Source organism: Equus caballus, chromosome 2, assembly GCF_041296265.1.
Source record: "Equus caballus isolate H_3958 breed thoroughbred chromosome 2, TB-T2T, whole genome shotgun sequence".
Taxonomy (NCBI): Eukaryota; Metazoa; Chordata; class Mammalia; order Perissodactyla; family Equidae; genus Equus; species Equus caballus.
Genome location: NC_091685.1, coordinates 12969897 through 12989281, shown reverse-complemented (window position 1 = coordinate 12989281; position 19385 = coordinate 12969897). Strand labels below are relative to the sequence as shown.

The window sequence follows — 19385 nt, the reverse complement described above, 5'->3', positions numbered from 1 at the left end:
CTGCTGGGCACTTAGTAGGCCCTTTCAGTCTAGAAGTTCATGCCCTTCAGTTCTAGAAAATGTTCTTGTATTAGTCAAAAATAGACTTCTTGGATTGATCCTTTAATTTTCTTATCTTTTCTTTCTTATTTTCCATCTTTGATTTTTCTCTATTAATAGATGATTTCCTCAACTTTATCTACTTGACTTTCTATTCAAATGGTTTTATTTATCATATTTTTCAATTTTTAGGAATCTGTGTGGTTCTCTAATTATATCCATTTTATTGTATACTATTCTTGTGCCATGAATAGTATACAATACTTCTCTAACCTCCTAAAAGATAATAACTACAAGGTTTTTTGATGATTACTTTTTAAAGCTTTCTTCTTTTACTTGGAGCTATGCAATTTCTCCAAATCCACCAATTTCCTGGCAGGTGGTGGGGGTGAGAGTGGGATGGAGATGTTTCCCGCCTGCCTGAGAGCCAAGTGATAGAAGAGGACTAGAAGTCTCAAGAGCCTCACCATTCAGTATGCAGGCACTATCCCTTCACCTCCCTCTTTCTCACTATGGCATTCCTTCTCTATCTTCTGTCATGTTAGATGCTTACCCCCAGTTTGAAGCATCCCTGGTTCATTTTTCTCCAAAAATAAAACTGATCTCTTGTCGAGGTGGGTGAGAGTTAACTGATTAGCTGAAATGAGTGAGGATGGTGACCTGCAGGTCCAGTTTACACCCCTTAAAAGGCTTACATTAATCCTGTTTTCAGCCCAAGCCTGAGACCCACCTTCAGTTCCTGAGCTTTTGTAGGTTTCTGTGATGCAAACTGGCTTGCTTCTAATTGGTATCTGCTTCTATAGATACTGTTCTATAGGCATTGGTAATACAATGGTGAACAAGATAAAGTTGCAGCTGCAGGGAGCTCACCCTATACTAGAGGCTACAAACAATAAGTAAACAAATAAATGAACACGATATTTTTAAAAATGGTAGGAGTTATGAAGACAAAGCAGAATGAGGGCATAAATAGTGACATGGAGGGCTATATTAGACAGGCTAGTCAACAAAGGTCTCTTCGAAGAGGGGATATCTCATCAGAAGCATACCATATGATTCTGGGATAAAGACATTATAGGAAAAAGGAAAAGTAAGTACAAAGATCCTGAAGTGGGAAAGAAGTTGGTGTATTTGAGAAACAAAAGGCCAATGAGGGTGGAGAGAATGGTATAAGATAAAGGACTATGATCAGAAATAAGATCAGAGAGGCAGGTAGGTCAAATCACTTAAGGTCTTGTACTACATCTAAGCCCAGAGTTTGGATTTTATTTAAAGGGTAACGAAAAGTCACAGAAAGAAATTAAGCAGGGCAGATAGTGATATCTGATTTACCTTTTTAAAGTTCAATCTGGCTGTTGTAGGGGCTAGAAGGTAGTGGCACAATATATTTAAAGTGCTGAAAGGAAAAAATCTACAGCCAAGAATACTCTACCTGGCAAGGTTCTCATTCAGAATGGAAGGAGAGATAAAGAGTTTTCCACACAAGCAAAAACTAAAGGACTTTATCACCAATAAACCAGCCCTACAAGAAATGCTAAAGGGACTTATTTAAGTGGAACAGAAAAGATCATAAATAGGAATAAGAAAATTATCAAAAATAATAATAAAATCACTGATAAAGGCACATATACAGTAAAGGTAGCAGATCAACCACCTATGAAGCTAATATGAAGATCAAAAGACAAAAGTACTAAAATTATCTATTTCCAAGATAAGAGGTTAACAGATACACACACAAAAAAGAGGTTATATATGATATCAAAAACATAAAATGTGGGAGGAGGGGAGTAAAAGAGTAGAGCTTTGGGGCTGGCCCCATGGCCAAGTGGTTAAGTTCATGTGCTCTGCTTTGGTGGCCCAGGGTTTCACTGTTTCAGATCCTGGTCACGGACATGGCACTGCTCATCAAGCCATGCTGAGGCAGTGTCCCACATGCCAGAACTAGAAGGACCCACAACTAAAAATATACAACTATGTGCCAGAGGGCTTTGGGGAGAAAAAGGAAAAATAAAATCTTTTAAAAAATTTTTAAAAAAAGAGTAGAGCTTTTAGCAAGAGGTCAAACTTAAGACATCATCAACTTAATACAGGTTGCTGTTTACAAAGGTTATTACATATGAACCTCATGGTAAGCACAAACCAGAAAGCTATAATAAATATACAAAAAATTAAGAGAAAGGAGCCCAAATATAATAGTAAAGGCAGCCATCAAACCACAAGGGAAGAGAGCAAGAGAAGAAAGGAACAGAAAAGAACTACTAAAACACTGAGAAAAGAAAGTAACAAAATGACAATAAGTACATACTTATCAATAGCTATTATAAATGTCAATGGACTAAATGGTCCAATCAAAAGACACAGGGTGGCCGATTGGATAAAAAAACAAGACCCACATATATGCTGCATACAAGAGACACACTTCAGAACTAAAGACACTCATAAACTGAAAGTGAAGGGATGGAAAAAAGAAATTCCATGCAAATGGCACTGAAAAGAAAGTTGGGGTAGCAATACTTATATCAGACAAAATAGACTTTAAAATAAAAACTGTAATAAGAGACAAAGAAGGGCACTAGATAATGACAAAGGGAATGATCCAACAAGAGGATATAACACTTGTAAATACCTATGCACCCAACATAGGAGCGCCTAAATATATAAAGCAATTATTAACAGACATAAAAGGAGAAATAGACAGCAACACAATAATAGTAGGGGACTTTAACACTCCACTTACACCAACGGATAGATCATCAAAACAGAGGATCAATAAGGAAACACTGGCCTTAAATGACACATTAGATCAGATGGACTTAGTAAATATATATATTTAAAAACCGCAGAATACACATTCTTTTCAAATGTAGGTGGAACATTCTCCAGGATAGATCACATATTAGGCCACAAAACAAGTCTCAATAAATTTAAGAAGGCTGAAATAATACCAACCATCTTTTCTGACCAGAGCATTATGAAACTAGAAATCAAGTACAGGAAGAAAACTGGAAAAGCCACGAACATGTGGAGATTCAAAAAAATGCTACTGAACAACTATTAGGTCAAAGGAGAAATCAAAATATACCTGGAGATAAATGAAAATGAAAATATGACATGCCAAAATTAGTGGGATACAGCAAAAATGGTTCTAAGAGGGAAGTTTATAGCAATTCAGGCCTACCTCACAAGAAAAATCCCAAATAAACAAACAGTGCATCTGAAGGAACTAGAAAAAGAAAAACAAACAAAGCCCAAAATCAGTAGAAGGAAGGAAATAATAAAAATCACAGCAGAATTAAATGAAACAGAGACTTAAAAAACAATAGGAAAAAAATCAATGGAACCAAGAGCTGCTTCTTTGAAAAGATAAACAAATGGACAAACCTTTATTTAGCTAGACTCACCAAGAAAAAAAGAGAGAAGGCTCAAATAAATAAAATCAGAAATGAAAGAGGAGCAATTACACGGACACCTCAGAAATACAAAAGATTGTAAGAGAATACTATGAAAAGTGATACACCAACAAATTGGATAATCTAGAGAAATTAATAAATTCTCAGAATCATATAATCTTCCAAAACCGAATCAAGAAGAAATAGAGAAATAGAGAATAGAAGAATAGATCAATCACCAGTAGCAAGACTGAAACAATAATCAAAAACCTCCCCCCAAAAGTCTAGGACCAGATGGCTTCCCTGGTGAATGCTACCAAACTTTTTCTTTTTTTGATGAGGAAGCTTGGCCCTGAGCTAACATCCATTGCCAATCTTCCTCTTTTTGCTGAAGAAGATTAGCCCTGAGCTACCATCAGTGCCCATTTTCCTCTATTTTATATATGGGATGCCACCACAGCATGGTTTGATGAGCGGTACGTAGGTCCACACCCAGGATCCTAACCTGCAAACCCCAGGCTGCTGTTGCAGAGCACATGAACTTAACCACTATGCCACTGGGCTGGCCCCTCTACCAAACATTCAAAGAAGACTTAATACCCATCCTTCTCAAATTCTTCAAAAAAACTGAAGAGGAGGGGAAGCATCCTAAATCATTCTACGAGGCAAACATTATCCTGATACCAAAAACAGACAAGGAAAACACAAAAAAATAAAATTACAGGCCAATATCACTGATGAACATCAATGCAAAAATCCTCAACAAAATTCTAGCAAATTAAACACAACAATACATTAAAAAGATCATACACCATGAACAGGTGGGATTTATTCTAAAGATGCAGGGACAAACCAGCAGCTAACATTGTACTCAACGGAGAAAAACTGAAAGCTATCCCTTTAAGAACAGAAACCAGACAGGGATGCCCACTTTCACCACTTTTATTTAACATAGTATTGGAAGTTACAGCCAGAGCAATTGGGCAAGAAAAAGAAATAGAAAGGATCCAAATTGGAAAAGAAGAAGTGAAACTGTCACTATTTGCAGATGACACGATTGTATATATAGAAAACCCTAAAGAATACACCAAAAAAACTTTTAAAAATAATAAATGAATATCGTGAAGTTGCAGGATACAAAATCAACATACAAAAATCAGTTGCATCTCTATACACTAACAACAAAGTAGCAGAAAGAGAAAGTAAGACTACAACCCCATTTACAACTGCAACAAAAAGAATAAAATACTTAGGAATATATTTAACCAAAGAGGTGAATGAGCTCTACGCTGAAAACTATAAAACACTATTGAGGGGTCAACCCCATGGCCGAGTGGTTAAGTTCATGCGCTCCACTTTGGCGGCCCAGGGTTTTGCTGGTTCGGATCCTGGGTGCGGACATGGCACCACTCATCAGGCCACGCTGAGACAGCATCCCACATGCCACAGCTAGAAGGACCCACAAGTAAAATATATAACTATGTACTGGGGGGATTCGGGGAGAAACAGTAGGAAAAAAAACACTATTGAAAGAAATTGAAGACGACACAAAGAAATGGAAAGATATTCTGTGCTCTTGGATTGGAAGAATTAACATAGCTAAAATGTCCATACTTCCTAAAGCAAACTACAGACTCAATGCAATCCCTATCAAAGTTCCAATGATATTTTTCATAGAAATAGAACAAAGAATTCTAAAATTTATATGGAACAACAAAAGACCACAAATAGCTAAAGGAATCTTGAGAAAAAAAGAACAAAGATGGAGGTATCACACTCCCTGATTTCAAAATATACTACAAAGCTATAGTAATCAAAACAGCATGGTACTAGCACAAAAACAGATGCGCAGATCAATGGAACAGAATCAAGAGCCCAGAAATAAACCCACACATCTATGGACAACTAATCTTCAACAAGGGTGCCAAGAACATACAATAGAGAAAGGAAAGTCTCTTCAATAAATGGTGTTGGTAAAACTTGACAGCACATGCAAAAGAATGAAAGTAGACTATTATCTTATATCATAAACAAAAATTAACTCAAAATGGATTTAAGACTTGAAAGTAAGACCTGAAACCATAAAACTTCTAGAAGAAAACATAGGTAGAACATTCTTCAACATCAGTCTTAGCAGCATACTTTCAAATACCATGTCTGACCAGGCAAGGGAAACAAAAGAAAAAAATAAACAAATGGGACTACGTCAAACTAAAAAGCTTCTGCACAGCAAAGGAAACCATCGACAAAATGAAAAGACAACCTAATCACTGTGAGAAGATATTTGCAAACCATATTTCTGAAAAAAGGTTAATACCAAAATATATAAAGAACTCGTACACCTCAACAACAAAAAAACTGACAACGCAATTTAAAAATGGGCAAAAAGGGGCTGGCCCCATGGTCGAGTGGTTAAGTTCACACACTCTGCTTTGGAGGCCCAGGGTTTCGCTGGTTCGGATCCTTAGCATGGACCTAGCACCGCTCATCAAGCCATGCTGAGGCAGTGTCACACATAGCAGAACTGGAAGGGTCTACAACTAGAATATACACTATGTACTGTGGGGCTTTGGGAAGAAGAAGCAAAAAAAAAAGACTGGCAACAGATGTTAGCTGAGGGCCAATCTTAAAAAAAAAAGCCAAAAAATCTGAACATTTTCCCAAAAAAGGCATAGAGATGGACAACAGGCATATGAAAAGATGTTCAACAATACTAATTATTAGGAAATGCAAATCAAAACTACAATGAGGGGGCTGGCCCCATGGCCGAGTGGTTAAGTTTGTGCGCTCCACTGAGGCTTAGATCCTGAGCACGGGCATGGCACCACTTGTCAGGCCATGCCGAGGTAGCATCCCACATGCCACAACTAGAAGGACCCACAACTAAAATATACAACTATGTACTGGGGGTATGTGGGGAGAAAAAGCAAGAAAAAAAAACTACAATGAGATATCACCTCATGGCCATCAGAATGGTATAATTAACAAGTCAAGAAATAACAAGTGTTGGAGAGGATGTGGAGAAAAGGGAACTCTCATACACCACTGATGGGAATGCAAACTGGTGCAGCCCCTATGGAAAACAGTATGTAGATTCCTCAAAAAATTAAGAATACAACTACCATATGATCCAACTATTCTACTGCTTGGTATTTATCCAAAGAAAATGAAAAAATGAATGCGTAAAGATATATGCACCCCTATGTTCCTCATAGCTTTATTCACAATAGTCAAGACTTGGAAACAACCTAAGTGCCCATCAAGGGACGAATGGATGAAGAAGATGTGGTATATAAACACAATGGAATACTAGTCAGCTGTAAAAAAAAAAAAAAAAGATGAAATCTTGCCATTTACAACAGCATGGATGGACCCTGAGGGTATTATGCTAAGTGAAATAAGTCAGACAGACAAAGTCAAATACTGTATGATCTCACTCATAAATAGAAGATAACAACAACAACAAAGAAACAAATACATAGATACAGAGATTAGATTGGTGGTTACCAGAGGGAAGGGGGGGAGGGAGAAGGGCAAAAGGGGTGACTAGGCACATGTGTATGGTGATGGATGGTAATTAGTCTTTATGTGGTGAACATGATGTAGTCTACACAGAAATCAAAATATAATGATGTATACCTGAAATTTACATAATGTTATAAATTTATATAATGTTATAAACCAATGTTACCTCAATTAAAAATAAAAAGCAGGGGAAAAAAAGTTCAATCTGGCTGTTGTGGGGCAAGGGAGATCAATTAGAAGGGTTGGGCTGGGATGGTGCCTGTGGAGGTGGTAATAAGCAGTCAGACTCAGGACATATTTTAAAGATAATGCTGAACCACTTGATGGCTGGAAATAGGGTGTGAAGGAAAGAGATTAAAAACGACTCCTAGGTTTTGGCCTAAGTAATGGATGAATGTCAGTTCCATTTGTTGAGATGGAGTGGTCTAGAAAGGAAAAAATGGGGGGGGGGGGCGGTAGGAAAATGATCGACAGTGGTCCATAATAGGTACTCAATAAATGGTAGTCATTGACTATATTAAAAACCATCTTCCATTATATGTCAACCATATTTCAATAAAAATCATCTTCTTTCTGGGGTTTTACTACTTCACTACCCCCCAGATAATGACATAAATATCACTGAAGCTTATGCCATATTTTATTTTACAAAATTTTTCTGGTTACATGAAATTAGAACTTGGACTCAAGTCCTAAGTCATTAGATGTTCTACTTTGGCACAGAGAAGAGAAAAAAATGTTAAGACCTCCTTAGCAACATGCCAGTGTTACAAAATTTGCTTTGAGGGTTACACAGACTGTTTCATCTAGTTACTCACTAGGATTACAATGACAAAATCAGAAAGATCTACTGTAAGCCATAATTTTTAAACGCTTCCCATTTATTCTGGAATACACACACACATCCCTGAGATAACATATTTTTTAAACTTGATCATTTAAAAATGATTTAACATTAATTAAGCTGGTTTTAATTGATTAGTTAATGTTATTTCTAACCACTGATCTGGTCCATTCCCCTCATTTAACAAAGGAGAAACTAAAGCCTAGAGGTCAAATAACTTGTCCAAGAGAACACAATTAAGAACTCATGGAGTTGTGTTAAGTGCTTAAGAGGAATAATGGAAGATAAGGCTGCAAAAACATATCAGACCTTAACTGTCAGTCTACAGGATTTTTGACTCAATTCTGAAAACAATGGGAGCCACACAAGATTTTTAAGAAATAAGTTATACAATTAGAGCTGTGTATCAGGAAGAGTAAAAAGGGGGGCAAAGAGATAGTGAAAATAATTCACTCCAGGCAAAAGTGAAGACGGCTGAACTAACAGATGTAGAAGGGCAGGAACAGATGCAAAAGTCTTTGAAGATTTAAAATCAAGAGCTTAGCTTCTGATTAGAAGCAAGGAATAATTAAAGATGACTTTGGGATTTTCAGAATGGGTAACTGGAAAGATAGCTATCTCAATAACTCAGACTGGGAAAATATCCTGCCATATCCTCATAGCCTTAACTGAGACTAGCCTGTTTCCTATACGCACAGTTTGCTTCCTAAGGAGACAGTGTAGGAGACAGCAGCCCTCTACTTCTCTTGTGTCCACCATGATATCACTTGGCTGGACTGAGCAGTTCCAGTTAAATATTTGGTGAATTGAAAGCATATTCTATTTTAACAAAATGGCAATCATATTGTTGCAAACGGATTTTGAAGGGGAGCTAAAACAATTCTGAACAAAAATTAATAGATAGGAAAATAAATTCAGAATGTGGCCTGAAAAGAAAGCAAGCACGACAATGTGAATGAGGAGCCTAAAAGAATATTACATTTCCCATGGCATGAAGAATAACAAAGAGGTATGAGAACAAGCCTTGGTACAGGTCCTCAGAAAGGCCATTGGGGAGTGGAAGTGAGCAGGGCATGGATTTGGGTTACAGATCTTGAGCACAAGACTTCCTGGCATAAACAACCTTATTCACAAGAGGCCCAAATAATCAGTCCCTGAATTCAACACAGTACTTTATTGTTCCTTTTTTTAACTGATAACTCAGAACAACTGATGATAAAACAAACAATCTTAACTGTATCCATGTATTAAAAAAATACATACACACAAAATATACACATCTACTGCCTCTATGACTTACCAGGCCCACTCTTTTCCTTGCAACTAGAAATCTTAGGAAGGGGAAAGATAAAAGGAAAGGAGGAAGTAGGGAGGTTGGGCTCAAGAAAAAGAGTGAAATAAAACTGCAAAAGTTCAGCTCACTCACTCCTGCTGGGCATAAAACAGCTGTGCCAGCAGAGGACCAAAGCATGCCCAGAAGATTAGATGCCTACCATCTGGCAGGTCATGCAGATAGCCTTCCCTCCCAAATAGACTTTCCAAATCACTAATGCAGTAATTTTCAACTTTTTCATTGTTTTTAAGCAGGAGACTCTTCAAAACCCTTATACAGAAGTTCAATATACAACAGATAAAAACTGGAGCTTCACTGGCTGGATGAAGCAGACGGGAACTGAAAGCCTCATCTCTCAGCAACCTTCCCTCCTGGGGTCAGCCCCTGAGGAGGCATGTCTGTAAAAATCCTGGGGTTCCGAGGGATGGATTCTTCCCAATTGAAATCTAATAATCTCAATTTGAAAGAAAACTTTGGTTCATACTTCTACCTCAGGTTTGCACCTATAAAAGAGAGCTTATATTATTTATAGCTTGAAAACAGACTAAGCACCACACTAACAGATAGTAACAAAAAATTTAAATTATAAAAAATACAAGACAACTAAAAAAGCATTTAGCAAATAAAAATTCTAAGAATTTTGAGAATGGAACATACACATGCTTAGTTTGATATTTAAGGCATCCAAGGGAAGTATAATAAACGTTTCTATTGCTATAGCACTCCTCTGGGTGACAAAGCCAAGAGGACTCCACTTGCTCTAGGCCACTGGTAGGGTAAGTTCCTTTTGTCATATTCAAAATATACAATGAAAGTGAAGACACAAAAACATGAAAGATACAAAAAATTAGAAGCTTCTTTTAAAAAGTAATCCACTCCAGGCTTTTAATCACAGTATATTTGAGACAGATGGCTTATGCAGAACAAAAATGCACCATAAGAGTGCAAATCCACCATGGTTAACAATAATTACAATAATTATCATGCATTATATACTTACTATGGATTATAACAGATCCCCAGGCTTTGTATACATTATCTCATTTGCTGCCTTAGCGCAAAGACCAAGTTAACACTACCTTTTGTACATTAGAAAACTTAGCTGAGAGCAAAGAATATTATTGTTTGTAAGTTAAAAGGGAGGGGTGTGTCATTCTTGAGCAACGGAACCAAAAAGAGATAGGCTAAGAAAACAGGTCAAGACATCAGAATAGGAATGGTATCACTGGTTTCATCACACCACCATGTTTCTAGGCTGGAACACACATACATTTGGCAAAACAAGAGCAAAGACGTAGGTAGACCCCAGCCTACTGTTGTCGAATACAGTAGCTACTAGCTTCATGTGTAATTTGAATTTACATTTAAGTCAAATAAAACTAAAAATTCAGTTCCTTGTTCACACTAGCCACATTTCAGTGCTCATTAGCCACATGTGGGTACTGGACAGCAAAGATAAGGAACATTTACATCATTGCAGAAAGTTCTATCCAACAGCATTACTCTAGCAGAAAACCCTTGAATGCATTAAAAACAGCAGTAGATACTCTACAAATGTTTGGTGAGTGAATGAGTAAAAGACAGACAGGTTTCAATGGACCATTTAAAGAAATAGCCAGAGGAAAAGAAACCAATAATAATAGTTTCTGGGCACTTAACACAAACGAGGTACTATCCTAGATGCTTTCTATATACTAATTTGATTAATCCTCAATAATAACTCCAGGGGCCAGCGAGTGGCACAGCGGTTAAGTTCGCATGTTCTGTTTCAGTGGCCCGGGGTTCACTGGTTCGGATCCCAGGTGCGGACATGGGAGCACTTGGCAAGCCATGCTGTGGTAGGCATCCCACATATAGAGGAAGATGGGCACGGATGTTAGCTCAGGGCCAGCCTTCCTCAGCAAAAAGTGGAGGATTGGCAGCAGCTAGCTCAGGGCTAATCTTCCTCAAAAAAAAAAATAATAATATTAACTCCATCTTTACTGTCAATATCCTCATTTTATTGACAGGAAAACTAAGACTCGGAGAGGTAAACTTTCCCAAGATCCAGGATTTGAATCCAGGCAGCTTGATCTAGAATATAGAACTTTCCTTTTTAATCATTATACTATATTATACTACTTGTATCATATAACAACTATATTTTAAAATTTTGCTGTGATAGAATAAAATTTATTTAATCTTCCCATGCATTCATCAGTCAAGTTCATGGTGAAAAAAAATGAGAAAAAAAGTGGTGAAATAAAAATATTGGCAGGAAATATTCCACATGTTAATACTAGTTTGATCCCTAGGTACTGAGATATAGGGCAACTTTTATTTTCTTGTTTTTGCTAACTCTATTTTCTAAATGTTCCATAGGGACAGTGTATCACTTCTGTAATAATAACAAAAACAATAAAAATAATATTTTTTAAGCAAGATGAAAATATGATTAGAGTAAAAATTCCTAAGCAGAATATCACATCAAGACTCATCCATCTTACTCTTAAACATCATAGAGGGCCCTTAACTGATCTCTTGGCCACCAGTCTCCCCAACACTAAACCATTCTATGTTTGCCATCTGCGTTACCCTCTCTCATGCTAGTCCCTGCTCAGAATATAATACACAGGGCATAAACTATAATCTTCTTGGCTTTATGCAAAGCATTTCTGAATAATTTGGCACAGTTCTACCTTTCCACCTTTATCTACCAATACCATCCTATCAAATCCTCACTTCTTCCAGGAGAAGCATGGTAGAAAGAGCCTAGGCCTCAGAGTCACAGATCTTGGCCAACACCTAATCTCTAGCCTCAGTTCATTCAATGGAGAACAGCTGTGATAAAATCTTTAACTAAGTAAAGCATCCAGCACACAACAGCCTTCAATAAATGGTAGTTTTCTCATTATTGTTATTATTAGCCAAATGGATTTTTATTCACTGACTCCTCAAAAAACTTTGTACTTTCACCTCTTGGCTTTAAATCACTATTTTGCTCCTTTCTGAGTTCCTTCCCTATCTTCTAAAATCCTATTAAAATTCAAGTTCCAGCCTGACTCAGTCTCCTCCAGGAAAGCTTCCCTGACTCTGCCAAGTTAATATGATTTCTCACTCTTTTGAACTTCTATAGCACCTAGAATTTATTCTACCCAAGTAGTGGTGTCCTCGCTGATTTTATTAGTTCTCTTTTCATGTATTGTAAGTCCTAATCCTCAATTAGAGCGTAAATTCCTTGCCAGCAGACATTCCTTTTTATATATACTTTTATACCTTTCTGAAGTCTGACACATCATCAGGCATATACTAGATGCTCAAAAAATGTGTTAATCTGACTTATGGATTGGAAAGAAAGTCATCATAACAAAAATACTGGCCAAACATTATTGTAGTGGACTAGAAAGCCAATAGTTCTATATAAAGGTAGAAAGTTTCAAGTGAGCAGTTTAATCTAATTCCTTAATTTACCACCACTGACCAAACATGTTAAGTCATACTTAAGCTGCATGATTTCGATCTAGTCCAATATATATATTAGCAACAAACGACTCTAAGTAAATAGCACTTTTAACTTTTTAAGTCATCTTACAGGTAGTTAACCAGGAGTGGACCCACCCTTTGCAACGAGACCCTCGATGCAGGCTCCATTCCTGATCGCCGTGGGCTTGCTTCTTGCTGGCCCTGCGGCTCCTGTAAGCATCCTCCTAGACAGCTCAGTAGATTTTCCTGGGTAACTGTGATGAGGGGAAGGATCCTGTGGTGATCAAAACCCTGACTGTGGAACCTGACCCCATTGCTGTTCCTGGAAACGTGACTGTCAGTGCCGAGGTAAAGACCACTGTCCCCTTCATTGCTCCTCAGAAGGTGGAAATAACTCTGGATAAGGAAGTGGCCAGTGTATGGGTCAAAATCCCGTGTATGGAACAAATCGGTAGCTGTACATTTGACAATGCCTATGATATGCTTGACACTTAAGACTCCCCCTGGGCAATCCTGCCCAGAGCCCCTGCACACCTATGGGCTTCCTTGTCGCTGTCCCTTCAAAGAAGCCACCTACTCATTGCCCAAGAGTACTTTCCCCTCCCCAACCTGGAGCTGCCCAGCTGGCTCAACAACAGGAACTACCGCATCCAGAGCGTCCTGAGCGGCAGTGGGACTCGTCTGGGCTGTATCAAGATCTCCACCTCTCTAAAGGGCAAATAATGTGGCACCAACCACAGCAGAATGACGGAGTCTGAGGAAGTCGTCCCTCATCCCCTGTCTTGCATTTGCTAAGGCCAAATTCCAACTCTCTGTCCACCTTTAAGCTCCTTTCTACAATGATGCCGTCCCCCTCGCTGAAAGCCATTTTGTACCACCTACATGTTAGGCGTGGGCAAGTAGCCCTAACCTCACAGAGGATGAGCTTGGTGGTTCTTGATAGCCCAGGACATCTCTTGGGCTGGCCACATCATTTCCTCCTCGTTCCTTTGGCTTTCTCTCCAAGAGCTTAACTCATTTTCTAAACAGTCAGAAGGAATGGAACCAACATGTTCTGTGACCCCAAGTTCAAACTGACCCAACCTTGGCCCCCTGAAGTACCTTTATGATTTTCTTATTAAAATTTTGTCACTTACTTAAAAGTAAAAAATAAAATAAAGTATCTTACACATAAGCCCTACTTAAATATATATTGACTGAAATTGTCTTATTTGCTTTCACTTGGAAACATGCTCATCTCACTAAAAAATCAAGATAAAGTGAGAAAGATTCAGATACTGATCACTAGAAAGTGATGATTGCATAACCTTATTACACATATAAAATAATTTTCCTTTAAAAAGGTAAACTATGTCTCCTCACTTGAAAGCTAAAAGCTAAGAGTAGATAGTCTGGGGGCATAATTCACTTTTATTTTCATTCATTGATTTAATTATGATTCTTTATAAGGCAATTAAGAAAAATAACTACATAGAGAATAAAATCATTTGTCTCTGACAAATTACTAACTCAGCAATAGGAAATAACTGTTCTAATGAGCTGCTACTAGAGTAAAGCAATTTGGAGGCTGGCCTGGTGGCCGAGTGGTTAAGTTCACGTGCTCTGCTTCAGTGGCCCATGGTTTCTCTAGTGCAGATCCTGGGCGCGGACATGGCACCATTCATTAAGCCATGCTGAGGCGGCATCCCACATGCCACAACTAGAAGCACCTACAACTAAAAATACACAACTATGTACTGGAGGGCTTTGGGGAGAAAAAGGAAAACTAAAATCTTTTAAAAAAAAAAAAAAGAGTAAAGCAATTTGAGAGACAGAGGAAGTTACATTATTAAATGCAGTTAATTACCAGAAAATTAGGTTTCAATAGCTAGAAAAAGACCTGCAGCACAACTAAACCCCAGCAAGATAGATTCAGCATGAAATCCTGAACCCCTCCTTTGAGCTGTTAACGCTATTCTAACAAGGCTCCAATAAGGTTTCAGCTTTCTCAGATCTCCAGAAGGAAGAAAAAGCCATTACCTAAGGATATTGGGATGGGAGAGTCTATTCATGAGCTGCACTTCTTTCAGCATGTTCGCCCGGTTACTGTTCAACGTGTTCATCTTAAGAGCCATCACCTGACCAGAAGCTCGGTGGCGCACCTAGAAAATAAAATAGAACAAGAAAAGAGGCTCAAGGGCACAGCAGCTATATATGAGGTCAAAGTCTCCACGTGTAGAACGTGCCAAGATGGTTTAGTGCCAGTTTAGATAAAACAGATATGGTAGGGCATGTTTTTCTGTAAACTCTGATTACATTAGGGTATCACTTCTACTAAGGAAGATGAATTTATTCCTCCAAGACCAAAACTGTTTCATATTAAGCTGGTCAGAAAAACACTGTTAATAAGAAGTCATGTCTTTTTTTAATAGCTTAGAAAAAAATTAGGGAAATTTATTAGGCTGGTTCCTTATGACCAGAATTGCTGAGTCTTAAGACACTAACAGGAGGGGCTGGCCCCGTGGCCAAGTGGTTAAGTTCGCGCGCTCCGCTGCAGGTGGCCCAGTGTTTCGTTAGTTCGAATCCTGGGCGCGGACATGGCACTGCTCATCAGACCACGCTGAGGCAGCGTCCCACATGCCACAACTAGAAGAACCCACAACGAAGAATACACAACTATGTACCAGGGGGCTTTGGGGAGAAAAAGGAAAAAATAAAATCTTTAAAAAAAAAAAAAAAAGACACTAACAGGAAAAAGTTCCTTTTGTGGAATTGTAAGTGCACAGAAAAGATACATGCATAAGTCTTATAACATCTAATGAACTATATAAAACTATCTTTATAGGTCACTAAAGCCACATCCTCGAAATCTCCCCCAACCACCATAAAATATATAAGAAAAAAAGCATCACATGTTAAATATAGAAAGAAGTCAGTAAACCTTTTAGAGTTAATATGGTAGTAACCCAATCAAAGTACCTTAGAATCATTTAAACACACTCAAGTCAGATAAAAAAAACATGGGCCACGCCACTCACACTATTATGCATATGTACAGAGGTAAGTCTATTTCTAAAACAATCATCCTCTATAGAATTCAATCTATTTTACATGTAAAAATATTATCTTGTAATTTCAATGCACATTCAACAGGTTTAAAAACCCACAACACTTTACTTGCAAGAAAATTATGTTCTCACCTTCTAAATGTGGTCTCAGCAGCAGCAAAATGAGACTACTAGAGAAAATATTTTGTCTCACCCAAAAGAAACTCAATTATTCACTGAGATGTGTTTCATACTGAGAAATTATGAATTAAGCAGTAGAAAAATTATGAAGTACCAAGGACCTCATTCCTTTCTGATTTAAAAAAAAATTCATTTCAGGGGCCGGCCTGGTGGCGCAGTGGTTGGGTTTGCGAGTTGCACTTTGGCGGCCTGGGGTTCACCGGTTGGGATTCCGGATGTGGACATGGCACCGCTTGGCACGCCATGCTGTGGTAGGCATCTCACGTATAGAGTGGAGGAAGATGGGTGCGATGTTGGCTCGGGGCCAGGCTTCCTCAGCAAAAGAGAGGAGGACTGGCAGTAGTTGGCTCAGGGCTAATCTTCCTCAAAAAATAAAACGTAAAAAAAAAAAAATTCATTTCAGATCTTGCACAACAAAGACTTGCTATGCAAAAATGTCATCATCTTTTGGACTTTAAGACTGTTATTTCAGTATGTTATATTTGACCAAGTGGAAATTCCAATAGAAAACATGACAATCTACTTAACTCTTCCATCTCCAGAAATTCCTTGAAATGATAATAGCCCCAGAAGTTTAGCATATCTATTAACACCAGACAGACATCACAGCTTATCTTCAAATTCAACAAAACAATGTTTCAGAGTGGCCAGACAGAAGAAGGGGAAGAGGAAGCAAAACACTCAGAGCCACGGGAACCCTGATCAGAAAAACTGAGGCAGCGCTCTGGCTGTCTCTCCCCTCTTCTAGATCACTTAGAGAGATTTGGAACCCAACTCTCTTCCTAGTGCATCAATGATTCTCTTGTCATGTACCTCGTGATGGATGAAAGAGAAGTGGCTTTCCTTTTCAGATCCTGCATGGATAAGTTAAAAGAGAGATTTATATACAAAGAACACACTGACAGTATTTTTCCAACTCTGTTTACAGAAGACATCTGTGTTTTAATAAGGGCTCTCCATTCTGAAAGTCACTCTTCTTCTTTTTCTTTTCATCATCTGAAAGCTATACTCTGAGTTTTCACAAAATGTCTGCTTCTAAGGAAGTCTGATATTAAAACAACATGTGAAATTCAGGGGTAAACACTCTGTGTTTCAAACTAAACAGAAAAAAATTTACTTCCTTAAACAAGTGAACAAGATGATGAACATGTTCATAATTCATTGTATTTTGTCTTTTATCTGCATAAAATATTCTCCTTTCTTCTAGCCCCTCAATTTCTACTTATCTTTCAAGGCCACCTTCAGATATCTCCTCCTCTCTAAGCCTTCCTTGACTCTGTGTGGGAACTACTGTGGTTTCCTTCTTTAGACGCTCTCAGAACAACACTCATAACACCAGTATACCACTCATCACATAGTTCTCTACATAAATATCTCCTCACCAGGCTATAAAACATCTTGACACCAGGATCTATATTGTATCATCTGTGTCTTTCAGTGCCTAGAAAGCCTGGCACATCCAAGGGTACAATGAAAACAACGGCAACAACAGTTAAATGATACTTCTAATATACTTTCTAATGGCCAGCGAATCATTTAGTTATCCAGGTGATTTCCCTGATGGGGTGAGAGTGCTTTTCTTCTTTTTCTTTTTTTGGTGGCAGAGGTTGAGGGGAGGATGTAAACAAAAAGGTAGTACCTATAAGATTTGGTCAAAATTTTCTGAAGTTTACCATCCAGAAAGGGACAGACATAAGCTATTTGGCTAGTCAGATAAGAAAGAGAATGAAGAATCAAATACAGCACAAGAGATATTCATATAAATGATGGAATGAGGACTTAGGGGAAAACTCTGTGGGACTTCTGTGAAACCTCAAAGGATTAATAGATTTGGATAGATTCCTTTCTTTTCTTTTCTTTTTAAGTACAGAACAGACTACAAGTGATAAAGGAAGAAAAAAGTACCATCAAATACAGAGGTCCACAAAATATGGGGAACTTCCAAGTTGTCACAAGCACAAAAATTAATTAGTCCTCAAATCTACTTAGATTTTCAGAGTAAAAGGAAGGTCTATTTCTACTTAAGTTTGTCCTCTACACATAGATCATTGTTACTACTACTGAGAGGATTCCTAAGAGATTAGTATCTTTAAAAATAAAGGTAAGGGGCCGGTCCTGTGGCCAAGTGGTTAAGTTCATGCACTCCGCTTCGGCAGCCCAGGGTTTCACCAGTTAGGATCCTGGGTGTGGACATGGCACCACTCATCAGGCCATGCTGAGGTGGCGTCCCACATGCCACAACTAGAAGGACCTACAACTAAAATATACAACTATGGACTGGCAGGATTTGGGGAGAAAAAGCAGAAAAAAAAAGAAGATTGGCAACAGTTGTTAGCTCAGGTGCCAATCTTTAAATAAATAAATGAATAAAGGTAAGAGTTCAAAAAATTAAAAATAGAACTGCCATATGATCCAGCAATTCTACTTCTGGATATATACCCAAAAGAATTGAAAGCAGGGTCTCGAAAAAATATTTGTACACTCATGTTCATAGCAGTATTACTCACAATAGCCAAAAAGTGAAAGCAACCCAAGTGTCTATCAACATATGAATGGATAAACAAAATGTGGTATATACACACAATGGACTATTATTCAGTCTTAAGAAGGAAGAAAATTCTGACACATGCTACAATATGGATAAACCTTGAAGATACTATGCTAAGTGAAATAAGCCAGTCACAAAAAGACAGATACTATATGATCCCACTTATATGAGGTACCTAGCATAGCCAAATTCCTACAGACAGAACAAAGAATGGTGGTCGCCAGGGGCTGTGGGGAGGAGACGAATTTGGAGATGTTTAATGAGTACAGAGATTCAGCTTTGCAAGCTGAAAAGAGTTCCAGAGACTGGTAGCACAACAATATGAACTGAATTGTACACTTAAAAATGGTTAAGATGGTAAATTTTATGCTATGTGTAATTTACCATAATTATAAATAAAGGAAGGAAGGAAAGGAGGGCAGAAAGAAAAGAAAGAAGAGAGAAAAAAGAGAGAAAAGAAAAGAAAGGAAAAGAAAATCACCAAGGTAAGAAAATTACCACCTCTCCTTCACTTTTAAACTCATCAGATGCTACCACAGGATCTCCAAATCCACTTTCTAAAGAACAGCATAGAGAGTGGTGAAGTGCTTGAACTATGGAGATGAGCACACTGAATCCAAGTTTGTTTGTTTGTTTTTTATACATTGTTTTTTAAGATTGGCACCTGAGCTAACAACGTTCCCAATCTTTTTTTTTTTTCCTGCTTTTTCTCCCCAAATACCCCCAGTACATAGTTGTATATTTTATTTAGTTGTGAGTCCGTCTATTTGTGGCACGTGGGACACCGCCTCAACATGGCCTGATGAGTGGTGCCATGTCCGCGCCCAGGATCCAAACCAGTGAAACCCTGGGCCACCGAAGCAGAGGGCACGAACTTAATCACTTGTCCACAGGGCCGGCCCCTGAATCCAAGTTTTAACATTTAAATGATTAGTGTGACTTCTCTTTGAAGTCATCTGCTGTAAAATGAAAAGAATAACAGCCTCTATCTCATAGAACTGTTATGGAGGATAAAATA

The 19385-nt window shown here is 38.1% G+C and overlaps 1 protein-coding gene and 1 pseudogene across 2 annotated transcripts in view; one reads left to right on the top strand and one right to left on the bottom strand.

Moving 5' to 3' along the window:
* Positions 1-19385, bottom strand: part of TESK2 (testis associated actin remodelling kinase 2) — a 138699-nt gene that overhangs the window by 51968 nt on the left and 67346 nt on the right. For both annotated transcript variants that reach the window (XM_070245606.1, NM_001428243.1), the window contains exon 3: positions 14612-14733. In XM_070245606.1, the coding sequence (XP_070101707.1) occupies positions 14612-14733 (122 nt within the window). The remainder of the gene's footprint in view (positions 1-14611; positions 14734-19385) is intronic.
* LOC138923157 (ganglioside GM2 activator pseudogene) lies at positions 12748-13315 on the top strand (annotated as a pseudogene).